This window comes from Zea mays, chromosome 7 (assembly GCF_902167145.1).
Source record: "Zea mays cultivar B73 chromosome 7, Zm-B73-REFERENCE-NAM-5.0, whole genome shotgun sequence".
NCBI classification, from domain to species: domain Eukaryota; kingdom Viridiplantae; phylum Streptophyta; class Magnoliopsida; order Poales; family Poaceae; genus Zea; species Zea mays.
This window is the reverse complement of record NC_050102.1, coordinates 44,143,831-44,171,207: the sequence shown is the minus strand read 5'-3', so window position 1 is coordinate 44,171,207 and position 27,377 is coordinate 44,143,831. Positions and strand designations below refer to the sequence as shown.

General features: G+C 42.9%; 1 protein-coding gene across 10 annotated transcripts; it reads right to left on the bottom strand.

The window, feature by feature from the left end:
• On the bottom strand, nt 1-25,815 carry LOC103632297 (phosphatidylinositol/phosphatidylcholine transfer protein SFH11). 10 transcript variants are annotated; one of them, XM_020541226.3, is made up of 14 exons: nt 25,401-25,812; nt 24,088-24,313; nt 23,811-23,910; nt 23,499-23,571; nt 23,305-23,402; nt 22,858-22,935; nt 22,666-22,767; nt 22,545-22,594; nt 22,371-22,476; nt 22,199-22,276; nt 1,223-1,297; nt 914-1,015; nt 750-829; nt 1-304 (listed from the first exon to the last, which is right to left on the bottom strand). In XM_020541226.3, exons 2-13 carry the CDS (start codon nt 24,264-24,266, stop codon nt 755-757), a joined length of 1,116 nt encoding a protein of 371 aa, XP_020396815.1. In that variant the 5' UTR covers nt 24,267-24,313; nt 25,401-25,812; the 3' UTR covers nt 1-304; nt 750-754. The 10 variants fall into 10 exon arrangements, 6 of the variants coding, with proteins under 6 accessions (XP_020396815.1, XP_008652337.1, XP_008652336.1 ...); XR_002263595.3 differs by having other exon boundaries at nt 750-834; nt 23,305-23,571; nt 25,401-25,814; XR_004851391.1 differs by having other exon boundaries at nt 750-834; nt 22,366-22,476; nt 23,305-23,571; nt 25,401-25,813.
• Between the last annotated feature and the right edge of the window lie 1,562 nt (nt 25,816-27,377).

Sequence of the window (27,377 nt, the reverse complement as noted above, 5' to 3'; positions counted from 1 at the left end):
TGACGGTAAATTACATGTGTACCATTTATTTAACATTGGTACAGAACTTCTGAGTACGTAGCCGTAGACAGCGTTGCGAGTATAATCATGGCGTACAATAATACTATGACATATTGACATTCACAAGTGAGTGTTTTAGCAGCTCATAGGGGTTAAAGATTCATCACAGAAAACTAGGGTGCATATTTCTTTATTACATTACATCGATGGCTTCGCTTCTTGTCCCTTTTGATTTTCTTCACCTTTGGCAAGCACTACCTTCGAGTTTTATATGTCGGCTTTCATATCTGAACCCACGCCATCACTGTATTTGAAAAATAAAAGAAAAGTAGAGAATTTATCTTCTTAGGCCCTGATCATTCACCTACTAAACTTTAGTCCTTGTCACATTGAATATTTAGATAATAGTTAGAAGTATTAAATATAGTCTAATCATAAGACTAGTTACGCATACCAGACAAGGACTAAACGATAGGACAAATCTATTAAACATAAATAGTTTATGATTTGACCATGTGATCCTACAGTAAACATTTACTAATCATGCATTAATTATGCTTAATAAATTTATCTCGACATTTAGTCTTCAACTGTGTAATTAATTTTGTAATTAAATTATATTAATACTCGTAATAGCCATTTAAATATATGATATGACACATACTAACCTTTAGTCCCGGAATTAAACATTGTGACGCTGAATGCTATGCAAAACAGCAACTAAAGGAATGAATGAACTAGAGGTGTACCATTCTCACTGAAGGATTTTCCTCAGCTGTTCGATGTGGCCAGTGAGTTCTTGTTGCTTGCATATTAATATCTGCAGGGTCTGAACTACAAAGAAACTACATTCAGTTGCTATGTAGCATATTTTCTTGGCTGCAATTTCTTGAATTTGGGTTCCTTTGCTCACCTCCCCACTCTTAGCAGCGCAGTGTTCAAGTTCTCGGATCTTCTCCAAGATCTGTTCATCGACTTGTTTCCGTAGAATATTTTCACCTGTATCAAATCCAACCTGTCCCGAAGAGAATTCAGTATTAATGTGACTTTTCGTGCATAACACAAGGAATAATAGCTGAACTGGCATAAGCGTATTTTTCTTTATATGCTACCTTGTGAAACTTAAAATTATTTACAGGGACGTGTTTTTGCCTGATATGAACTGAAAGTCCACTAGGATAGAAATGAAACTGGAAAATAAAGAAGATGACACAAATAAGACCTGATCATCTTTGAACAACATGCCAAGAGTTCTTCTCTTACGAGAAGTGGAATCTACTTGTTTTGCGGAAGGCTCCTGCAAACAAAATACGAAGAATCAAGAATCCACGATGATTCTTTGTCAAGGAAAATGAAGGAGAACTGGAAGACAAGAAAGACAACTTCATTTGGGCATGGCACTAAGCGATGGAAAGGAAATGCATGAAAAAAAAAAGATGAAACAGATAGATACAATGTAATCATTACTTTCTCGGACTAACTCCGTCTATGTTAAACAGAGCAGGTCCCAAGCCATGATAAAGGAGGAGGGTTCTGTTAAACTTGAAGAGGGAGGAAGTCTTAGACTTTGCGGTTCATGGAGGTTGTGAGTATGGTAGTATAAATCAGGAGAGGGAGGAAGTCTTAGACTTTGCGGTAGCTTTTGATCTGGTGATAGCCAACACCTTCTTTAGGAAGGGAGACTCCCATTTAGTAAACTATAATAGTGGCGAACACTCTAGTTAGATTGACTTTGTCCCCACAAGAAGAAAGGATAAACAAGTATGCTTGGATTCAACATAAGCTTGTGGTTGTGGTCTTTCGTTTTCAAGTGTGCCCATAGGGATAAACAAGCTAAGATAGTAAGAACAAAGTGGTGGAATTTGAAAGGGGAGAAGGCAAAAATCTTCAAGAAAAGGACAATCAAAGAGTGCACTTGAAAGGAAGATGACACAAACAATATGTGGGAGAAGATGGCAACTTGCATTCGAAAGGTGGCCTCAGAGGTGCGTGGAGTACCTAAAGGGCGTGGAGGTGAAGTTAAAGATATTTGGTGGTGGAATGACAAAATCCAAAAGGCTATTAATAATAAGGAAAAATGTTATAGACGTTTGTACCATGACAACATAAAGAAGTAAAAGGTGGCAGATAAGACTGCAAAGTGAGTTGTAAGTGTGGCAAAGAGTAGGGCGTATGAGGATCTCTACCAACGCTTGAGTAAGAAGGAAAAAGAGAAGGACATATATAGGACGGCTAGGGTTCATGAGAGGAAGACAAGAGACCTCAATCAAGTTAAGTGTATTAAGGATGAAACGGAGCACCTCTTGGTGAAGGAGAATGAGATCAGGCATAGATGGCAAGAGTAATTTGACAGATTGTTCAATAGAGAGAGTAGGGACACAACCTTTCAGTTGGATGACTCTTTTGATGACACTAATAGGCGCCTTGTGAATAGGATCCAAGAATTTGAGGTTAGGGAGGCCTTGAAAAGGATGAGAGGGGTAAGATGATAGGCCCTAATGGTATCACAATTGAGGTATGGAGATGCCTCAGGGACATAGCTATAGTATGGCTAACCAAGTTGTTCAGCTATATCTTCCGATCGAACACGATGTCTGACAAGTGGAGAAGTATATTGGTACCGATCTACAAGAATAAGGGAGATAAAACTCTGCACTTATAGGTATGGCTCCTCCCACCCCCGCGACTTCCCACCTCCTCCATCCTGGCGCCCCAACCCTCCCCAACCCCACGCCGGTGTCTAGTGCGGACCCGACAGCCACCCCCCTAGCAGGCCACCTTGGGCGACCTGGCCTTTCTCTCCCCCCGGCGTCGGGGGCTTCCCTTCTCCCGTCGCGTGAAGGTCGTTCGAAGGCCCAGCGTTGGAACGACGTCGGCAGTCCTGCTTCTTCCATCGGGGCGGCCTCTGCCACCACCGGCCGACGAGCCTCCTACAAGGAGGCGCTGGTCTCCGTCAAGGCCCCTGTTATTTCCGCGGAGGCTGTCGTAGATGCTGATGGTTGGGTGACGGTAGAAGGTCGTCAATCATGACGTAAACGTCTCCGCCCTCCAAGGCCTCCTCACAGGACGGTTCCCGCTGACCTTCGTGGCAAATGTTTCAATTGTTCCTCGCCCTCCCACCGCGCTGCAGAGTGCCGTCGACGGGTGTGCTGCTTCCTTTGCCGGGCGCCTGGGCACCGAGTGCACGTGTGCGCGCGCTGGCAGAAGTCCTAGCCGCGACGCACCTTGGTGTGGCATCCTGTCACCCAGGTTGTGCCCTGTATGGACGCCTCTGCGTCTCCTGCCGCCGGCCCCAGCAACTTGAACGAAGCAGGTGGGGTGGTAGATGGTGGGGGTGGGAGGAAGCGCATTCACCACGGCCGGCGGAGGCGCGGGCCATGTCGAGGTGGTGGCTCTGCGTCTCCTTCGGATCGCCGCGCTAACGACGTTGGTGTGCCTCCCCTGCTGGGGATAGATGAGACTCCCCCCGCCCTAGGGACGCTGCAAGGCCAATGCGGGTCATCAGACGGTCGGCTAGTATCACTCGTTCGGCAGATGAGCTTCGGCGTGCCCTTATCGTCTCCGTTGTTGGCCAGAATGAAGTCGGCTGCGCCGCGGAAGTCTCCGACGCGCTCTCTCTACGATTTAATCTCAAGGGGGAGGCGCTCGACATTTGACGTGTTGCGCCGACTTTGAATAGCTTCATTGTCCTTCTTCCTACGAAAGAACTGGCATGTCGTGTCTATAACGACGGGTGGCCTTTCATCGCCCCTTCCATTCGCTTACACATCAGAAGGTGGACTCGTCAAGCTCTCATCGGCGGCGGTGGCGCCCTCCCATTCCTGATCGACGTGGAGCTGCATGGAATATCGGGCCACACCTGGGAGGCTGCGACGGCGGAACAGCTCCTCGGTGAATTTTGCATGTTACAGGAACTGCACCGTGATACGGAAGAACACCTTGATTTCCACTCCTTCAAGCTGTCTGCCTGGTGCGCTCGGCCTGAGCTCATTCCGATGTCCATGGACCTCCACATCGTTGAACCGTTGTTAGCTAATGGTGATGATACGGTGACAATCCGCACCTTGATCTATCTCATTGCTATTTCGGTGTCCATGGCAGATTTTCCCCTGCAGAGCAAGCCCCTCCACCGCCCCCGCCGGACAGCCCTGCTGATGATGATCGTGATCATGACCTCCATAGGCGGCAGAGGTGTAGGCTGCCGGATCATCCATCTTCTTCGACCCCAGTGGCGTCCGGTTCCAATGCGGCTGTCGTCGCCTTTCGCGGGCCAGTGCATACGCGCCTTGGATCGTGCCAAACTAATGTTGTGGTCCCGGTGGCTGGCGTGGAACCGGTGGTTGGTGTGACACCCGATGCGACCACCCCCTCGGCTTCTGTGGAATCGACGCGGCCGCAGTAATGGCGTTTGGAGTGGCACCCAATGCGTCCGTCCCATCCGCATTAGTTTCCTCCTTCAACTGCCAAGATGTTTTCAAGGAGTCACCTTCAATCCCAGCGCCAGGTGGGCCTCCACGCCCTCCTTGCCTTGTTGAACCTGCTGCTGGGCCTGAAGATGGCCTTTTGGCAGAAGAACCCTTGAGGTCGGCCAAGCCCCTTCAGGTATACTTTAGGCGAAGGCGCCACACAAAGAAATGTCCTGAGCTGGATGAGCCTGCTGCCCCTCTCAATGACCTGGAGAAAATAACCAAGCCAGTGGTGCAGCTGCTGCCTATGCCGGTTGCCAAGAAAAGAAGTTGTAAGACGTCTGCTGTTGCGCCTCGTCGTAGCAGGAGGGTGGCCGGTGTCAAACCCTGTTCTCTGGGTCCGGTCATCACTGGAGCCCAAAGGAAAGTCATCAGGAGCCTGGGTCTTGCAGCCAAGGATGAAGCCATTGATCAAAAAGCTCAAGACAACTACTGCAAGTTGTTCGAGGGGCAACTGACGGACTCTCACCTCGTTGCTCTTGCTGCCATTTTTGGCTGGCAGGCGGAGCGCTTTGATGATTTTAGAGGTCCGGAGCTCCTGGCTGGCTGCTAATTCCTGCGGTCCTTGGTCATGTTTTATTTGTTTACAATGAATCTATCAAACATTCTTGTCTGGAACGCCCGTTGCCTTAATAATAAGGCTAGGCGAGATTATGTAAGAGACACAATTCTATCCTCCAAGGCTGATATTATTTGTCTCCAAGAGACTAAAATGGCATCGCTTTCCACCCATCTGCTCCTCTCCGTGTGTGGTTCAGACTTTGATAAGTTCTTGACCCTGCCTGCCAATGGTACTCGTGGTGGCATCCTGATTGCTTGGAAGGGAGCAGTATGTCAAGTCATCTCCTCTCGTATTGATAATTTCTCGGTTTCAGTTCAGTTTGCTGGGATGGATGGTAATTGGTGGTTCACTGGTGTTTATGGCCCGCAAGAAGATGAGAGTAAAATTCAATTCCTTCGGGAACTTCTAGATTTCAGAGCTCTCAGTAGTGAACCATGGCTATTGGCTGGGGATTTTAACATGGTCTATCAAGCTGCTGGCAAGGTGATACAGGGGATGGTGCGGGAGGAGGCAGATCTGTCATTGGGACAAGTACATCAAGTGAAAGCACAGTTGGATCTAGCCACAAGTGGTCAGCAGTTGTAAGGAAAATGGACCCCCGGGCTAAGTGATTTGGTGTTTGATGATCAACATAACCTTATGGACTAATGTTCTTCAAGTGTTTGTGCTCTGTAGTTCACAGGATGAAAAGGAGGATTGGATTGAGGCTCTGAGGATGCAACAATTCAAAAGAAGACCTAAAAGATACTTAGAAGATCAACAAATATCAAGCACAAGTCCAAGGCTCAAGACTAAAAGAGCCCAAGGAAAAAGATTGAAGAAATAAAGGGCAGTCAGCCAGCGCACTGGTGACACACCGGACTGTCCGGTGTGAAGCCGCCGGACTGTCCGGTGTGCACCAGACAGCCTACGCAAAAAGGACTCTCGGGAGCTGGTGGATCAGACATGTCCGGTGTGCACCGGACAGTCAGTCCAACGGTCGGCAATGACTCTTTCAACGGTCGGCTAACGTGGCATAGGCATCGGACTGTACAGTGCGACCGCAGACAGAAAAGTATGCTTTCTGTCCAACAGCTAGAATTGAAGTGGGGGCTTATAAATACCCCCTAGCCATCCATTAAAGGTGTGGAGCACAAGAAACATATCCCAAGCATTGTTTTCAGATCGTCCGACTAATCGCGATTAGTCGGGCTGATCGGTACTCAGTGCTCGATAAGGGGGTTCGATTCGATCAGGTGATCTGATCGTCCATATCGTCCAACTAGTCGGCGATATGTAGCGATTAGTCGTCTGGTTAGCGATCAGTCACATTAATTACTCAGGTTCAGAGTTTAAGACTTTAGTTAAGACTTCATACTTCAGTTGTATGATGATCTCATATAGGTGTTGCCTTCTTGGTCATGGTCTAGTAAGTTGTAGAATTGTAATTTCATAGTTTCATATAGAATTGTTGCTGGAGATGTACTGTTGTTTTGGATTATTCAAGTATTCATACTAGTGTTTTGGACTATTTAAGTATTCATACTGCTGTTTTGGACTATTTATGATGCTGCCTTGTGTATACTTGTGCTTGTCCTGAGCAAGTCTCTACTATATAAGTATATATCTACATATAGTGCTATATATGTCCTGGAAATACATTTTTTTTGATAATGGAAACAAAAAATGTTCCAGCCTTTTGTAGTGTCCTACATACGGCATTATAGATTGAAAATTAATAAAACATGCATCATTAAAAAAATAACATCCTTGACAAGAACTTGTTCTCGAATCAAGCGTCCTTTAATCTGGAAATACATAGGACGACCAGGGGACGATTAGGGTCAATCAGGGGCGACTAATCGCCCTAATCATCGCCTAATCGTGACTAATCGTCTGATTGCCCAGTGGCATCGATCAGGCGATCTGAAAACAATGATCCCAAGGATAGAGGCACATTTCCAAGAGCTCCAACAAACAAGTGCAATCATCTCGTGATTACTATATGTGCTTTGCGAGGTGCTTAGGCTAGTTAGACCGGTATTGCGCTTACTCTAGTGTAATGCTAGTTAGTTGAGTGAGATAAGAAAAACTCACAACAACCCTCGGCTCTTTCGCGGGCCATTGTAATTGTACCAAGTGGGGCGAGAGTTTTGCGAGACCGTATCAACTGCGTTTGTGATACGACCGCCACCATATACCAGAGGAACGAGGCTCGCGGTGTTTACACCCAAAAGCTCGATAGTGAAGGCAGCGGGGAGCGTCCGAGAGGAGCTGGAAGCGGAGCACCACTTACGCGTGGAGAAGGCCCGCGACTCTCTACGGAGTTACTCGTTTGTGGTGCTTGGCCCTCGCGTGGGCTACCCTTTGCATAGGGGTACTAACGAGGATTAATCAGGACCTTGCGTGGTTCCGGATACTTCGGTAAAAATATCGATGCCATCCACGAGATTTTGCTTTCTCTACTAGCTCTTTAATCTTCCGCATTTACTCTCTCTACTTAAGTTGCAATTTTTACTATTCTTAGTGTAGATTATATAGGATTGGAACTTAGGTTGCATAACTCCTTTTGCGATAGAGGTAGCAACACATAAACAAAACCTAGTTTGCACAATCTAGTTAAGTTATTTGCATAGGTTTTGTTCTAGAGATTTATTTGTGGCCTAATTTAGAGATAGTTTTTACAAGTCCTAATTTACCCCCCCCCCTCGGTTGGGTTGAAGCTATAGGGGTGCAGAGAGAAGTGAGTGAAGGAGAGGAAGGTTGCGAACGGCCGGCCACTTGAGCGTGGTGGCGGCGACCAGGGAGCAGTCAGAGGCGGGGTCTCAGGGAGTGTGGTCGTCCCTCCCCAAGAGGCCTCCCACAGTGTGCCTATTGTTTGAATAAAGTGTGGTAAGGCAAGGTGTGCATGCACACAAGTTGGAAAGCATAAAGAGGGATAAGAAAAAGAAATCTCAATGGAGGGGTGAGCAAGGGCAGTAGTGAATGTAACACCCACTTTGTAATTTGCTAGAAATAATACCAATAGAGAAACAATTTCTCTTTATGTGAGTTTGATCTTTATGCATCATCTTATGTGAACATCATGCCCAAAAAAAATAAAAATATACTACCAAATTATGCATCATGCTCGATTTTATTCTGTGTGCATTTTGTGACAACGTATAATAAGGTGAAAAAGCAATATATTAAATACCCAAATGGGAATTTAAGATTTGAAAGAAATTCTAGAATTGAGAAAAGAAGGAATACTAAACAAAGATAAAGAAAATAATATAAAGAAAATAGTTTGATCTCCTTATTTGGGCTCAACTGGTACATTTAAAATAAATAAAAATTCACAGTAAATTTGAATTCCAATTTGAATTCTAGAAATTAAAAAGGGGAAGAAATGAAAAAGGAAAATAAAAAGAAAAACATAACTATTTCGAAATGGGCCGGCAGCCACCCATTCGGCCCAGCTCTTCTTTTGATCCGTGCGGCCCAATTCCGATGGTGCGCGGCGTGCCGACAGCTGGGCCCTGTGGGCAGTCGCTCCGCGCGCCCTTGTGCTCACTGGCTGGTGGGTCCTGCGCCGTCAGGATCTCCTTCTTCCGCACAACGGCCCGCGCATCGCGCGCACAGGACGTGTGTCCATCGCCGCGGACTCCGTGGGCGCGAGCTCAGCCACCTCCGCGATCTCCCCGGTTCCGTTCGGATGCCCGACCATTGGGTTATAAGACCCAGGCGTCCGCGTCCGCTTTGACCAGCGCCTTTCCCCTCTGCTGTGCGCCCAGAACCCAGCCGCCATGGATCGGGCTCGCGGGCGGATCTCAACAACCAGCCGCGGAGCTCCCTCCATGGACGAGCCTCCTTCCCTATCAGGGCTTCTTCCTTGCTGCTCGCCATGCCCACTCTCGTGCCTTTCCTCCACATCCACTTGCCATCGCCGCTGACCAAGATGAAGGGGAAGAGATCCGCCACACCCTTAACTCGCCGGCGCTGCCCTTCTGCACAAATGAGGTGGTTCTGGGGCGTCGCAAGCATGCGGGGAATCTTCTCTGGGTTGGTGCGCAGCTCGGGGTGGCCGGTGGCTGGGGCAATTGCTCACCGGAGCACAGCCCAGTCGCTCACCCGCGCCTCGCCGTGGTCAGTGCCTCTGCACCGCGAATTAGGTGAGAATCGCTCGCTTTCCGATTTCGCCATCCCCCGTGGGATGTTACGCGCCCTCCGATTTGGGTTTTTTGGGTCACTGAGGCCATGGATTGGTGGCCGCCGGTGAGATTGCGCCGTGGATTGGGGGCGGTGCGCTGCTGTCTGGGCGCCGTCGGGTAGAAGACGGAGCTTCCACGACCGTCAGATCGGGCGCGGACGGATAGGATTAAACGTGGAATACCCCTTCGCGCTAGGAGTCGTGGACCGCGGATCTGGGATCCAACTGTTGCTGGCGCATTAGAGTACATAACCAGCTCGATCTAATCCGGGCACTTGATCTCTGATCGGACGGCTCTGGGCGCGTACCCGTTCGATATAGATTAAATCTAATCTGGGCGCTTGGTGTCTGATCCAGTGGCCAGCAGCGCTCCATACCCCCTTCGTGGGTCACTTTTGTTAAAGAGCCCTCGGACTTTAGTGAAATCAACCCGCCATCCACCGCGGGGTAAATCTGTGTCATGGGTTTCTTTCGCGTTAGACCCTGTACGTATCTGTTTTTAGTGCTCAGTCCAGAGAATAAGGAAGACCATATAAATAATATCTGAAATTGATTTTTAACACAAAAATAATTCCTAGAGCTTGTATAATTCACATTTAATTCATATTAGGTCCAAATTGACCCATTCCAGTTTCTATAATTTAGTAATATTATTGTTTATCCATTAAGTGCCACTGTTTTAACATGAAAGTTACATTAAAATTAATATCCTATTTAATTTTATACCAAAAAATCATTAGAAATTCATAACTTCCCCATTTTAATTCCGATTTGACTCGTTCAAGTTGCGTTAGTCTCGTATAAATATTTACTACGTATTAACAACATTTATTATACCATGTCTCATTCTTTTATAATTAGACCTTTATTTAACTTATGTTGATTAGTTTGTTAATCTGCTTATTAATGCAATATAAGATGATTTATGGTAAATTTATAACTTAAAGATAATTATTTATAGAATGCCCTCTCATATGATTTATATTAACCAAATTATAATATAGTTTAATATTTTAATCAAACAGATCTTTTATAACATTTTAACTCCTTAATCGTAACTCCGATGTTAGTGGTTCTCGATCCCACGATCTCGTTGCAACGCGTAAAGTATTATTATACAGTTTGTGCTTATGTTTGGTGTAATGTTAATTTTGTCTATACTATGTCTGTTTGTATTGCTACGACTAGCAGTGAGGTCACGAGTCACCTGAAGATCGTCCTGGTACCTGGAATCTCAAGTCCCAGGCAAGTTGTGCCCTTGATCACTTCTTTTTACCCAGTCATGTTCTGATTAATCATAATGATCTGCATAGGTTAATTTTGATGGGACCCAACAGGTTACCCTAGTTTGATTATCTTTATACCTTGACTCCACTAAACTTTTTGGGTAGTACTTGCTAGTGCTATATGTGGTTTTAGGTATGGAGATACATTATTCATGATTACACTTTTATTATCAGTTGTTATTTACTGTTCATGATAAGATCATTATGTTAATTGGAACATGGAGAACCACCCGGGAAAACAGTGCTACCACAAGGGTTTAATGGGACGCCCTTGGCCGATTAATTAGGAAAGCTAGTGGAAGACTACCTTACCCGAAAGGGGCAAGGGCAGTAGGGGAGTGGTCAGTGTAGGGAGGCCCTCGGGAGGATTTTGCTGCGATGGCGGTCCTGCAAGGGATTCCTGCATTGGAGCTTCCTATAAACTGTAGCGGGTTTTCTGAAGCTAGTGGAACTTTGTAAAGGCCTCGTAGTGTTACCCTGCCTCGCCTCCTCGATAGAGGTGTATGGGAAGTCGCGATCCCTTGGCAGATGGGTAACATGACTTGTGGGTAAAGATGTGCAACCTCTGTAGAGTGTAAAACTGGTATACTAGCCATGCTCACGGTCATGAGCGGCTCGGACACTCACATGATTAATTTATGGAACTTAAATTCAATTTGTCATATGCATTGCATCGCAGGTGATGTTGTTACTTCTGTTCTACTATTTAATTGGGTTGGTATTTACTTATACTTAGTAATTGCTGATAAAATTTTGACCAACTTTAAAAGCAATGCCCAGCTCTAACCATCCTCTTTGGTAAGCCTTACACTTCACGTGAGCTCCCACCTTTGGCGAGTTCATGCACATTATTCCCCACAACTTGTTGAGCGATGAACGTATGTGAGCTCACTCTTGCTGTCTCACACCCCCCACAGGTCAAGAACAGGTACTACAGGATGAGGCGCGTGGGGATGCTGCGATGTGTTCGTGAGAGGTCTAGGTCGTCGTCTCCCAGTCAACTTTGGTTTGCTGGACCATTGTCTTCTTATAATGTAATTATTTATTTTGTACAAAACTCCTATTATATAGTAAAGATGTGACATTCGATCCTGTGCCATGATTCATCATATGTGTGAGACTTGGTCCCAGCACACCTGGTGATTATGTTCGCGCCCGGGTCTTGGTGCCCCGAAATCCGGGTGTGACAGAAGTGGTATCAGAGGAATGTTGACTGTAGGACGAAACCTAGATAGAACTGGACAACCCTTACCTACTTACCTTACTCTGATTCTTTCCTAAGCTTATCTTGATCATTTCTCATCTATTTTCGCTTTACTCTAATTATTCTTACCTTTTCTTTCTAAAGACAAATGTGGATTTCACACTTTAAAATCTCATGCCTAAAGTGACCATTATGTATAGGATATCTAATCATAGGAACAAAAACAAAACTATTTTTATATAGGTATCTATGCACTTGAATGATTGTTCTTATGATATTTGTTTGATTTGGATCTTTGATTGAGTATGATGGGTTGTGGAGTAATGTCCACAATAACATCTGCATATACATATAGAAAAAAAAATGCTTATAAAAGTAACTAGACAAATTAGATTATCCCTCATTAAAAAAATGTATCTAGCTTGATAGATTCATCTTATCTTAAAAGATTCTATCCTACACTCATAGATCTATCTTATCTCAAAAGATCCTAACTTATCCTAATATATCTAGATCCACCTTATCTTGAAAAGATTTTATCTCATCTTAATAGATCTAACTAACCTCAAAGGATTCTACCTTATCCTTATGGATTCATCTTGCCCTAATTAGCATATTTATCCCACTCTTGAATAACAACCATGAGCTAATCCAAAATTTATTTAGATCTTATCTAGTCTAAAATAGTCATATCGATTTATTCTAGATCTGATCCAACCTAATAGGTTAATCTAACCTGATGAAGTCTGACCTTAAGTTGAGCTAACCTAAGGATAGTACCTTAACAAGTTAACACTAGTAAAATAAACTGGATCATACTCCTATAAATCTTGTTCTCTCCTCATGCACTTAAACCTAAAATTAGTGCATTAGACCAACTCTACCGTGAACATAAGAGCTAACCCAACCAATAGTGTCATGATGGATTGCATAATCTGTCTACCTTCACCTAACATCAAACAAACTTTTGACCTACATCATGTAGTCTATCTCATCCATATTTATCTTAACCATATTCCCCTAACTCCGAGAATATACACTGATCTCGACTCAATGAGACCAAGATCAGAAAAGGACAAGATCAACCTCATCAAGAAAGGATAAGCACCAATTCAAGTCTTCAAGGACCAAGCGAGATCACCAGATGAGTCAGGGTCCACTACCCATGATAAAGCCTTTTCCTTGCCATAATCTTTCTCACCTCAACCTGTCCAGCCTATATCCTACATACTATACTTTACTAATCACCCACTATTGTCTATAAAAAAAAGTGTGAACCAATTATAGAATAAAAGCCAAATTACAAACCAATCCTTTTGTATCCCTTTTCTTACAAATCTCGAGGACGAGATTATTTTTAAGGGGGGTAGGATTTGTAACACCCACTTTGTAATTTGCTAGAAATAATACCAATAGAGAAACAATTTCTCTTTATGTGAGTTTGATCTTTATGCATCATCTTATGTGAACATCATGCCCAAAAAAATAAAAATATACTACCAAATTATGCATCATGCTCGATTTTATTCTGTGTGCATTTTGTGACAACGTATAATAAGGTGAAAAAGCAATATATTAAATACCCAAATGGGAATTTAAGATTTGAAAGAAATTCTAGAATTGAGAAAAGAAGGAATACTAAACAAAGATAAAGAAAATAATATAAAGAAAATAGTTTGATCTCCTTATTTGGGCTCAACTGGTACATTTAAAATAAATAAAAATTCACAGTAAATTTGAATTCCAATTTGAATTCTAGAAATTAAAAAGGGGAAGAAATGAAAAAGGAAAATAAAAAGAAAAACATAACTATTTCGAAATGGGCCGGCAGCCACCCATTCGGCCCAGCTCTTCTTTTGATCCGTGCGGCCCAATTCCGATGGTGCGCGGCGTGCCGACAGCTGGGCCCTGTGGGCAGTCGCTCCGCGCGCCCTTGTGCTCACTGGCTGGTGGGTCCTGCGCCGTCAGGATCTCCTTCTTCCGCGCAACGGCCCGCGCATCGCGCGCACAGGACGTGTGTCCATCGCCGCGGAGGCGCGGACTCCGTGGGCGCGAGCTCAGCCACCTCCGCGATCTCCCCGGTTCCGTTCGGATGCCCGACCATTGGGTTATAAGACCCAGGCGTCCGCGTCCGCTTTGACCAGCGCCTTTCCCCTCTGTTGTGCGCCCAGAACCCAGCCGCCATGGATCGGGCTCGCGGGCGGATCTCAACAACCAGCCGCGGAGCTCCCTCCATGGACGAGCCTCCTTCCCTATCAGGGCTTCTTCCTTGCTGCTCGCCATGCCCACTCTCGTGCCTTTCCTCCACATCCACTTGCCATCGCCGCCGACCAAGATGAAGGGGGAGGAAGAGATCCGCCACACCCTTAACTCGCCGGCGCTGCCCTTCTGCACAAATGAGGTGGTTCTGGGGCGTCGCAAGCATGCGGGGAATCTTCTCTGGGTTGGTGCGCAGCTCGGGGTGGCCGGTGGCCGGGGCAATTGCTCACCGGAGCACAGCCCAGCCGCTCACCCGCGCCTCGCCGTGGTCAGTGCCTCTGCACCGCGAATTAGGTGAGAATCGCTCGCTTTCCGATTTCGCCGTCCCCCGTGGGATGTTACGCGCCCTCCGATTTGGGTTTTTTGGGTCACTGAGGCCATGGATTGGTGGCCGCCGGTGAGATTGCGCCGTGGATTGGGGGCGGTGCGCTGCTGTCTGGACGCCGTCGGGTAGAAGACGGAGCTTCCACGACCGTCAGATCGGGCGCGGACGGATAGGATTAAACGTGGAATACCCCTTCACGCTAGGAGTCGTGGACCGCGGATCTGGGATCCAACTGTTGCTGGCGCATTAGAGTACATAACCAGCTCGATCTAATCCGGGCACTTGATCTCTGATCGGACGGCTCTGGGCGCGTACCCGTTCGATATAGATTAAATCTAATCTGGGCGCTTGGTGTCTGATCCAGTGGCCAGCAGCGCTCCATACCCCCTTCGTGGGTCACTTTTGTTAAAGAGCCCTCGGACTTTAGTGAAATCAACCCGCCATCCACCGCGGGGTAAGTCTGTGTCATGGGTTTCTTTCGCGTTAGACCCTGTACTTATCTGTTTTTAGTGCTCAGTCCAGAGAATAAGGAAAACCATATAAATAATATCTGAAATTGATTTTTAACACAAAAATAATTCCTAGAGCTTGTATAATTCACATTTAATTCATATTAGGTCCAAATTGACCCATTCCAGTTTCTATAATTTAGTAATATTATTGTTTATCCATTAAGTGCCACTGTTTTAACATGAAAGTTACATTAAAATTAATATCCTATTTAATTTTATACCAAAAAATCATTAGAAATTCATAACTTCCCCATTTTAATTCCGATTTGACTCGTTCAAGTTGCGTTAGTCTCGTATAAATATTTACTACGTATTAACAACATTTATTATACCATGTCTCATTCTTTTATAATTAGACCTTTATTTAACTTATGTTGATTAGTTTGTTAATCTGCTTATTAATGCAATATAAGATGATTTATGGTAAATTTATAACTTAAAGATAATTATTTATAGAATGCCCTCTCATATGATTTATATTAACCAAATTATAATATAGTTTAATATTTTAATCAAACAGATCTTTTATAACATTTTAACTCCTTAATCGTAACTCCGATGTTAGTGGTTCTCGATCCCACGATCTCGTTGCAACGCGTAAAGTATTATTATACAGTTTGTGCTTATGTTTGGTGTAATGTTAATTTTGTCTATACTATGTCTGTTTGTATTGCTACGACTAGCAGTGAGGTCACGAGTCACCTGAAGATCGTCCTGGTACCTGGAATCTCAAGTCCCAGGCAAGTTGTGCCCTTGATCACTTCTTTTTACCCAGTCATGTTCTGATTAATCATAATGATCTGCATAGGTTAATTTTGATGGGACCCAACAGGTTACCCTAGTTTGATTATCTTTATACCTTGACTCCACTAAACTTTTTGGGTAGTACTTGCTAGTGCTATATGTGGTTTTAGGTATGGAGATACATTATTCATGATTACACTTTTATTATCAGTTGTTATTTACTGTTCATGATAAGATCATTATGTTAATTGGAACATGGAGAACCACCCGGGAAAACAGTGCTACCACAAGGGTTTAATGGGACGCCCTTGGCCGATTAATTAGGAAAGCTAGTGGAAGACTACCTTACCCGAAAGGGGCAAGGGCAGTAGGGGAGTGGTCAGTGTAGGGAGGCCCTCGGGAGGATTTTGCTGCGATGGCGGTCCTGCAAGGGATTCCTGCATTGGAGCTTCCTATAAACTGTAGCGGGTTTTCTGAAGCTAGTGGAACTTTGTAAAGGCCTCGTAGTGTTACCCTGCCTCGCCTCCTCGATAGAGGTGTATGGGAAGTCGTGATCCCTTGGCAGATGGGTAACATGACTTGTGGGTAAAGATGCGCAACCTCTGCAGAGTGTAAAACTGGTATACTAGCCATGCTCACGGTCATGAGCGGCTCGGACACTCACATGATTAATTTATGGAACTTAAATTCAATTTGTCATATGCATTGCATCGCAGGTGATGTTGTTACTTCTGTTCTACTATTTAATTGGGTTGGTATTTACTTATACTTAGTAATTGCTAATAAAATTTTGACCAACTTTAAAAGCAATGCCCAGCTCTAACCATCCTCTTTGGTAAGCCTTACACTTCACGTGAGCTCCCACCTTTGGCGAGTTCATGCACATTATTCCCCACAACTTGTTGAGCGATGAACGTATGTGAGCTCACTCTTGCTGTCTCACACCCCCCACAGGTCAAGAACAGGTACTACAGGATGAGGCGCGTGGGGATGCTGCGATGTGTTCGTGAGAGGTCTAGGTCGTCGTCTCCCAGTCAACTTTGGTTTGCTGGACCGTTGTCTTCTTATAATGTAATTATTTATTTTGTACAAAACTCCTATTATATAGTAAAGATGTGACATTCGATCCTGTGCCATGATTCATCATATGTGTGAGACTTGGTCCCAGCACACCTGGTGATTATGTTCGCGCCCGGGTCTTGGTGCCCCGAAATCCGGGTGTGACAGAAGTGGTATCAGAGGAATGTTGACTGTAGGACGAAACCTAGATAGAACTGGACAACCCTTACCTACTTACCTTACTCTGATTCTTTCCTAAGCTTATCTTGATCATTTCTCATCTATTTTCGCTTTACTCTAATTATTCTTACCTTTTCTTTCTAAAGACAAATGTGGATTTCACACTTTAAAATCTCATGCCTAAAGTGACCATTATGTATAGGATATCTAATCATAGGAACAAAAACAAAACTATTTTTATATAGGTATCTATGCACTTGAATGATTGTTCTTATGATATTTGTTTGATTTGGATCTTTGATTGAGTATGATGGGTTGTGGAGTAATGTCCACAATAACATCTGCATATACATATAGAAAAAAATGCTTATAAAAGTAACTAGACAAATTAGATTATCCCTCATTAAAAAAATGTATCTAGCTTGATAGATTCATCTTATCTTAAAAGATTCTATCCTACACTCATAGATCTATCTTATCTCAAAAGATCCTAACTTATCCTAATATATCTAGATCCACCTTATCTTGAAAAGATTTTATCTCATCTTAATAGATCTAACTAACCTCAAAGGATTCTACCTTATCCTTATGGATTCATCTTGCCCTAATTAGCATATTTATCCCACTCTTGAATAACAACCATGAGCTAATCCAAAATTTATTTAGATCTTATCTAGTCTAAAATAGTCATATCGATTTATTCTAGATCTGATCCAACCTAATAGGTTAATCTAACCTGATGAAGTCTGACCTTAAGTTGAGCTAACCTAAGGATAGTACCTTAACAAGTTAACACTAGTAAAATAAACTGGATCATACTCCTATAAATCTTGTTCTCTCCTCATGCACTTAAACCTAAAATTAGTGCATTAGACCAACTCTACCGTGAACATAAGAGCTAACCCAACCAATAGTGTCATGATGGATTGCATAATCTGTCTACCTTCACCTAACATCAAACAAACTTTTGACCTACATCATGTAGTCTATCTCATCCATATTTATCTTAACCATATTCCCCTAACTCCGAGAATATACACTGATCTCGACTCAATGAGACCAAGATCAGAAAAGGACAAGATCAACCTCATCAAGAAAGGATAAGCACCAATTCAAGTCTTCAAGGACCAAGCGAGATCACCAGATGAGTCAGGGTCCACTACCCATGATAAAGCCTTTTCCTTGCCATAATCTTTCTCACCTCAACCTGTCCAGCCTATATCCTACATACTATACTTTACTAATCACCCACTATTGTCTATAAAAAAAAGTGTGAACCAATTATAGAATAAAAGCCAGATTACAAACCAATCCTTTTGTATCCCTTTTCTTACAAATCTCGAGGACGAGATTATTTTTAAGGGGGGTAGGATTTGTAACACCCACTTTGTAATTTGCTAGAAATAATACCAATAGAGAAACAATTTCTCTTTATGTGAGTTTGATCTTTATGCATCATCTTATGTGAACATCATGCCCAAAAAAAATAAAAATATACTACCAAATTATGCATCATGCTCGATTTTATTCTGTGTGCATTTTGTGACAACGTATAATAAGGTGAAAAAGCAATATATTAAATACCCAAATGGGAATTTAAGATTTGAAAGAAATTCTAGAATTGAGAAAAGAAGGAATACTAAACAAAGATAAAGAAAATAATATAAAGAAAATAGTTTGATCTCCTTATTTGGGCTCAACTGGTACATTTAAAATAAATAAAAATTCACAGTAAATTTGAATTCCAATTTGAATTCTAGAAATTAAAAAGGGGAAGAAATGAAAAAGGAAAATAAAAAGAAAAACATAACTATTTCGAAATGGGCCGGCAGCCACCCATTCGGCCCAGCTCTTCTTTTGATCCGTGCGGCCCAATTCCGATGGTGCGCGGCGTGCCGACAGCTGGGCCCTGTGGGCAGTCGCTCCGCGCGCCCTTGTGCTCACTGGCTGGTGGGTCCTGCGCCGTCAGGATCTCCTTCTTCCGCGCAACGGCCCGCGCATCGCGCGCACAGGACGTGTGTCCATCGCCGCGGAGGCGCGGACTCCGTGGGCGCGAGCTCAGCCACCTCCGCGATCTCCCCGGTTCCGTTCGGATGCCCGACCATTGGGTTATAAGACCCAGGCGTCCGCGTCCGCTTTGACCAGCGCCTTTCCCCTCTGTTGTGCGCCCAGAACCCAGCCGCCATGGATCGGGCTCGCGGGCGGATCTCAACAACCAGCCGTAGAGCTCCCTCCATGGACGAGCCTCCTTCCCTATCAGGGCTTCTTCCTTGCTGCTCGCCATGCCCACTCTCGTGCCTTTCCTCCACATCCACTTGCCATCGCCGCCGACCAAGATGAAGGGGGAGGAAGAGATCCGCCACACCCTTAACTCGCCGGCGCTGCCCTTCTGCACAAATGAGGTGGTTCTGGGGCGTCGCAAGCATGCGGGGAATCTTCTCTGGGTTGGTGCGCAGCTCGGGGTGGCCGGTGGCCGGGGCAATTGCTCACCGGAGCACAGCCCAGCCGCTCACCCGCGCCTCGCCGTGGTCAGTGCCTCTGCACCTCGAATTAGGTGAGAATCGCTCGCTTTCCGATTTCGTCGTCCCCCGTGGGATGTTACGCGCCCTCCGATTTGGGTTTTTTGGGTCACTGAGGCCATGGATTGGTGGCCGCCGGTGAGATTGCGCCGTGGATTGGGGGCGGTGCGCTGCTGTCTGGACGCCGTCGGGTAGAAGACGGAGCTTCCACGACCGTCAGATCGGGCGCGGACGGATAGGATTAAACGTGGAATACCCCTTCACGCTAGGAGTCGTGGACCGCGGATCTGGGATCCAACTGTTGCTGGCGCATTAGAGTACATAACCAGCTCGATCTAATCCGGGCACTTGATCTCTGATCGGACGGCTCTGGGCGCGTACCCGTTCGATATAGATTAAATCTAATCTGGGCGCTTGGTGTCTGATCCAGTGGCCAGCAGCGCTCCATACCCCCTTCGTGGGTCACTTTTGTTAAAGAGCCCTCGGACTTTAGTGAAATCAACCCGCCATCCACCGCGGGGTAAGTCTGTGTCATGGGTTTCTTTCGCGTTAGACCCTGTACTTATCTGTTTTTAGTGCTCAGTCCAGAGAATAAGGAAAACCATATAAATAATATCTGAAATTGATTTTTAACACAAAAATAATTCCTAGAGCTTGTATAATTCACATTTAATTCATATTAGGTCCAAATTGACCCATTCCAGTTTCTATAATTTAGTAATATTATTGTTTATCCATTAAGTGCCACTGTTTTAACATGAAAGTTACATTAAAATTAATATCCTATTTAATTTTATACCAAAAAATCATTAGAAATTCATAACTTCCCCATTTTAATTCCGATTTGACTCGTTCAAGTTGCGTTAGTCTCGTATAAATATTTACTACGTATTAACAACATTTATTATACCATGTCTCATTCTTTTATAATTAGACCTTTATTTAACTTATGTTGATTAGTTTGTTAATCTGCTTATTAATGCAATATAAGATGATTTATGGTAAATTTATAACTTAAAGATAATTATTTATAGAATGACCTCTCATATGATTTATATTAACCAAATTATAATATAGTTTAATATTTTAATCAAACAGATCTTTTATAACATTTTAACTCCTTAATCGTAACTCCGATGTTAGTGGTTCTCGATCCCACGATCTCGTTGCAACGCGTAAAGTATTATTATACAGTTTGTGCTTATGTTTGGTGTAATGTTAATTTTGTCTATACTATGTCTGTTTGTATTGCTACGACTAGCAGTGAGGTCACGAGTCACCTGAAGATCGTCCTGGTACCTGGAATCTCAAGTCCCAGGCAAGTTGTGCCCTTGATCACTTCTTTTTACCCAGTCATGTTCTGATTAATCATAATGATCTGCATAGGTTAATTTTGATGGGACCCAACAGGTTACCCTAGTTTGATTATCTTTATACCTTGACTCCACTAAACTTTTTGGGTAGTACTTGCTAGTGCTATATGTGGTTTTAGGTATGGAGATACATTATTCATGATTACACTTTTATTATCAGTTGTTATTTACTGTTCATGATAAGATCATTATGTTAATTGGAACATGGAGAACCACCCGGGAAAACAGTGCTACCACAAGGGTTTAATGGGACGCCCTTGGCCGATTAATTAGGAAAGCTAGTGGAAGACTACCTTACCCGAAAGGGGCAAGGGCAGTAGGGGAGTGGTCAGTGTAGGGAGGCCCTCGGGAGGATTTTGCTGCGATGGCGGTCCTGCAAGGGATTCCTGCATTGGAGCTTCCTATAAACTGTAGCGGGTTTTCTGAAGCTAGTGGAACTTTGTAAAGGCCTCGTAGTGTTACCCTGCCTCGCCTCCTCGGTAGAGGTGTATGGGAAGTCGCGATCCCTTGGCAGATGGGTAACATGACTTGTGGGTAAAGATGCGCAACCTCTGCAGAGTGTAAAACTGGTATACTAGCCATGCTCACGGTCATGAGCGGCTCGGACACTCACATGATTAATTTATGGAACTTAAATTCAATTTGTCATATGCATTGCATCGCAGGTGATGTTGTTACTTCTGTTCTACTATTTAATTGAGTTGGTATTTACTTATACTTAGTAATTGCTAATAAAATTTTGACCAACTTTAAAAGCAATGCTCAGCTCTAACCATCCTCTTTGGTAAGCCTTACACTTCACGTGAGCTCCCACCTTTGGCGAGTTCATGCACATTATTCCCCACAACTTGTTGAGCGATGAACGTATGTGAGCTCACTCTTGCTGTCTCACACCCCCCCACAGGTCAAGAACAGGTACTACAGGATGAGGCGCGTGGGGATGCTACGATGTGTTCGTGAGAGGTCTAGGTCGTCGTCTCCCAGTCAACTTTGGTTTGCTGGACCGTTGTCTCCTTATAATGTAATTATTTATTTTGTACAAAACTCCTATTATATAGTAAAGATGTGACATTCGATCCTGTGACATGATTCATCATATGTGTGAGACTTGGTCCCAGCACACCTGGTGATTATGTTCGCGCCCGGGTCTTGGTGCCCCGAAATCCGGGTGTGACAGTGAAAGTCTGAAACATGGGATCAAATTAGAGGAAAGGAAGATCATTGACATGATGCGCAATTCTCTTGTGTGTTCGAGAAAATAAAATAGATGTGACAACAGGACCTACAAGACCCAAGCCCAGCTATCTATTTCTATAAACTAGGTCAACGGATGTTCAATCAGGCTTATAAACTGATTAATCATGGTTGATAAGGTGCTGAGTGTGTAACACTTCAAAAGGCTTAATACACTCATATCAACGGCTGCTGACCACACACCAATATTACAACCACGCTATAGGAATAGGTCTATGCTGATAAAGGCTTAACTGTTAAAGCTAAAGTGCAAAGAACAATAATAACAGTATATACCCTAATACCTGACAACCTGTAAAGCTTTCACAGGCAATTGTGGCAGCCAATTCATTGAAAGACTTCTGACCTTTACCGAATGCTTCCTAAAAATCACAAATAGATTCACTCCAACAATTATTATTTTTATTTCAGCATCCCAGAAAATTTCAAATGACCTATAAAAGAAACATACCTTACCTTAGAAGCACGAATCATTTCTGGGTCAGTCCAGGGTCCTTTATCTTGGAGTAAGCATCCTCCTGTTGGACAAGTGCAAGTTCCGCCTAAAAATTCTGGTAAATTGCTGCAGAAGGAGCAATCATTCAAGCAGCTAAAGATGCAAATGTTGCACAAGACTTGATGCACTTTTACCTTGGGTCAACAGCTTCTAATACTGTGTTAAGGTAATTGGTCCCCAGAACCTAACAAGTAACATAGAGGTAAGCATTCACTCTATTTTGTCAAACAATATGCAAACAAAAAGATATACTACCTGAATCTTTGCTAATGTTCTTGCCTCCATGAATGTTTTCAATACCTTCCACAGTGCTCTAAATCCAGTTCCAGCATTAATTATATAAAGTTGATTTAATGTCTGTAGCAAAAAGCAATATACGGATGAGCAGACCGTGGCTGGTGTAAAAGACACATCAGATGTTCGATCATAGACATAACAAAGACAAACCTCTGGATAGTAATTGCTATCGATCTTTTGGATTTCTGCAAACATCTCTCTTGCAGATTTTGAAAAGTTATTCAACCCCTGAATAACAGCAGTCAAGACAAAACATATGATGTCATACAGATAATCAAATAACTTCATTATATGTCAGATAGGGAACTTAAAAACGAACATATAAAATGTCTGATAGTTCCAGGTAGATATATATTAGTTTCATGTATGTGAACACATGTCTAGACATAAAATGAAAATGTCAGCAAAGCCCTATAAAACTTACAAGACAGTAATAAGTCAAAGCATTTATATTCTATAATACTATCTGCTTCTAACATGAAACTTGGGTCACAGTATTAGAGAATGAAGAATAAATGAACATTCAGGCAACTATTTTCTTATAAACTGGAATATATAAAACATTGAAGGGAAGTGCTTCATTTAGCTATGACGCACCAGTCCTTTCACATCAAATATGGCTGTTGTCGATGCTATGTGCTTTTTAGCCACAAGTGAGCAAACAGGATATCTCAAAGATATAGTTTTCTCTTGTTCTGATATATGATATTTTACATATCGATCAATAGTAGTCACTTGCATGAGCTTACTGAGATCCACTGAGCCAACTCGTTCAATATAGAGAGGCCTACCAAATCTGTCAACTCCATGAAATCCATGAGGATAGCATCTTTTCACAGCATCATACTCCTCAAATTTAAAATCCTGTAGCACAGAAACAGACATAAGCTTGATATTTCATTTCTTTAGATGTAGAAAGCTTTATTCATAATAAAATTCCAGCCAAGCTGATACGCACGGCGCCACAGCCATAAGCTCAATTATTCTAGTATACGACGCTTACAGTACAGATACAACAAAGTTCCAAGATAAATGTAAGCATAAATTCTTGTAACAAACTACAGATAAAACTAAATGTAACACACAATAAAAACACCACATACGTTCGCAATGGCATCAACGGAACAATCTTCACGCCATTTTAACATATTTAAGAACATCTCTTTTGCTTTTAAGATGTTGAAGCCTCTCATTTTAAGAAAGCTGCAAGACCAGAGAACAATGAGGTCATGATCTCTTCAGTGCAAAACTGGAAGGAAACAGGCATCCTAGAAGTACTGAAGAATAAAACATCTCCTCCCCTGTTACTTGGGTGGATTATGTCAGTCTAAGGACAATATATAACATAAATTTTCCAGAAAATAAATAAAATGGGCATACCGTAGAAGGACATAGTAGTCATCAAACTTATCTGGGAGCTGTTTGCTTGCAAGAAGTAACTCCCTCAAGGATTGTACTAACTGCTCTTCCTTCTGGTCATGGTTGCGGTCAACGATATTGCGAGAAATTTTGGTTTTGCTGTTCCTCCTAAGTAATTGTTCGATGGATCTGAAACTCATCTTTGTGATGAGTTTTTTGCTTTGTACTTGAACGAGGTGCCAATACACTTCAAATAGGAACTCAATAAATTAATTCTAAAGCTTTGAATTTGATATCAAAGCCCTCAATAAAGGAACAGAAAATATTGCTTGTATTGCCAGAAACAGTGTTGGTCTTCTTGAGTACATTGTGGTTTTCTTAGCATTCTATTATTTGGTTTAAACATATACAATTACTTAGGATGGGAATCTCATACAGAACACAGAAACAGGATACGGGTGCACCTTTAGGTAAATTGTGCAGCATATGGTCATTTTGCCCAAGTTAAATTTCAAACATAATATCTAAAAGTTTAAAAAAGTCATTTAAGGCTGTTTATATATAATTCTATATATCCCGATATTGGGTCAAAAATTCTAGTAGTATTAATAAAAATATATACCAACAAAATGAGGTATTCAGTTTACTACTACCTCCGTTCTCGAATATTTATCGTCCGCTAGTTCATTTTTTAACTAAACCGTGACAAATAAAAAAAGCTAGTTCATTTTTTAACTAAACCGTGACAAATAAAAAAGAACGGAGGGAGTATAATGCAACTAGAATAATGGTCCAAACAGTTATTATACTCCTGAGCAACATAAAATATATTAGGTTCCTACATGGAGGAAGTATGAAACCTACAGTTGTCATCAATACCACAACAGTGTCGTAATAATTAACATACCTATGCAAGAAAAAATGCATCTTTAAACAACAAAGGCAAGAAAAGATAAGCACTAGATACTGATGCCCTCATTTTATTTTCTTATGATGATTCTTCAGATATGCTAAGCTCTTCTCTGGTCCGCAGAAAAAACTAGAAAACCTCAGCCGATGAATTTAGTATGCAATTTGCAATTCGGTCTTGCTCTACAGCTTAAGGGGGCACTGCGATAGAACAAGAAGAAGAAAAATGTAGTGGCTACCAATCCTGAGAAGCATGTACAGTTCCCCCCAATAAAGAAGCTGCATATTAAGCCTCGAGGCAAGAAGCTTATTTGCGCGACCCGATTCCGAGAACCATCAGTGACGGCTGGGATGCCATGTGCTCCCAGGCAATTCAGTGGCACCAATGAAGTGAGAACAAGAATGGAAGAGAGGCTCATGATTACCTCGAGGTGGAACTCGGCTTGGATTGATGTACGGTGCTCCTTCATATAAAAACTAGCCTTCATATAAAGATTGGATGCCGGGGGGCGCCGCGGCATTAGGTCGAGCACCAGGCGGGCAGGCGGGTCGGCGGGTCCGGGCGACGCGCAGGAGGTTTCTTTGGCGGGCGGCGATAAGGTGCGCGAATCTGCCATCTCCCCCGCTGGCACGGCGCGCTGGCGAAGCAACCTGAGGCGGCGGCCACCGGCGCCTCCAGAACGGCGGAAGATCACGTGGGCCCGACCAGGCCCGGACGTCGCCAGCCTCTCTCTGTACAAGCAGCACAACTGCCAGCTGGATACCTGGAAGGCTGGAACAAGGGAAAGAGGCGCGGGACGGTGGGAGATTCTAGATTCGACAAAGGATCAATATGTTCGCGCCACTCGGAAGCAAAGCAGACGTGGCGGCCGGGTCTGACAGAGATGGTAATTTGTGCATGGGTACTTTTGCTATATAGTTTTTTAAGGCAAAATGATTGATAGCGAATGTAGAAAATGAATCTCTATCAGTATTCCATTGATGATTTAACATATATATACATTAGTAAGTGGATGCTTTTAGTTACAACAAGAGAGAAAGAATGAAAAGGTGTCTATTCATGAGTGTCTTCTCGAAATAGTGTCTTCCTTCAACTTCTTTTGGTTTGGATAAGATTGTCACCGTTGGATTACTCTTTAACACTCCCTCTTGATCGAATTCATTTTGTTGAAATCAACTTGGAATACATAAACTATTCAATTTCTAACCTATTATATCTATTATCTATTATTATATTAAAAACACTATAGAAAAATAGATGATATGACATATGTCCTATATTGATATTACCACATTAAAAACTTTACATGATAAAACCAAGAAGAAAATTTCATATAAAGAAAAGAGTATAGTATAATGTTAACTAGATTATATTTTAGAAAAATCAAACTCCCCTAATTCATGTAAATCTTTAAGTCGTTTTATACCAATTCCTTTAACATATTTTGAAAATGTGGAATATGGTGATGATTTTATGAGTAAATCAGCAAGATTGTTACAAGACATAGTTTGCAGCACATTAATTTCCCCATTCTTTTGTAATTCATGAGGATATTTTTTTGGGTAATATGCTTTGTAATATTATTCTTATTATAACATGTCTTCATCTCAACAATATAGGCGTCATTATCTTCATAGATAATGGTTGGTGAACCAATTGGACCAATACCACATAACTGAGTTATGTGGTTTATCATTGTGCGAAGCCAAATACAGTCTTTAGACGCTTTGTATAAGGCAACAATTTCAAAATGATTAGTGAAAGTGGCTACCAAAGTTTGTTTGGAGGATTTCCAAGAGATAGTGGTTCCACCTTGTAAATATACAAAATCGGTTTGTGATCCGACATTATCGGGGTTAGATAAATAGTCAGCATCTATATATCTGTCACACCTGGATTTGAAGGCCAAACCCAGGCACGAATCAAATGCATGCTAGGATCAAGTCTCACACATATGATGACTCATAGTACAGAAACGAATGTCACATCTTTAATATATAATGGAGTTCTATACAAAATAGTTAAATAATTACATCATACGAAGACAACGATCCAGCAACCATAGTTGACTGGGAGACGACGGCCTAGACCACTCACGAACTCATCACGACATCCTTCATGTTCCTCATCTTGATGGTACATGTTCCTGGCCTGAGGATATGTGAGTACAGCAAGGGTGAGCTCACATACATTCATTGCTCAACAAGTTGTGGGAATAATGTGCATGAACTCACTTACAGTGGGGCTCATGTGAAGTGTAAGGCTTACCAAAGGAGATAGTTAAAGTTGAGCATTGCTTTTAGAGTTGGTCAAAATTTTATTAGCAGTTACTAAGTATAAGTATATATCGACCTAAATAAATAAGAGTCACAATTAATAATAACACCCACAATGCAATGCA

Excerpts from the sequence above, each read along its gene's own strand:
- LOC103632297 (XM_008654115.4), bottom strand. The coding sequence starts at position 24,266 with ATGAGTTTCAGATCCATCGAACAATTACTTAGGAGGAACAGCAAAACC. Across the intron at positions 22,477-22,544 it reads TTAGAAGCTGTTGACCCAAG|CAATTTACCAGAATTTTTAG; the intron begins GTAAAAGTGCAT and ends CTCCTTCTGCAG. Across the intron at positions 1,016-1,222 it reads TGTTGTTCAAAGATGATCAG|GTTGGATTTGATACAGGTGA; the intron begins GTCTTATTTGTG and ends TCTTCGGGACAG.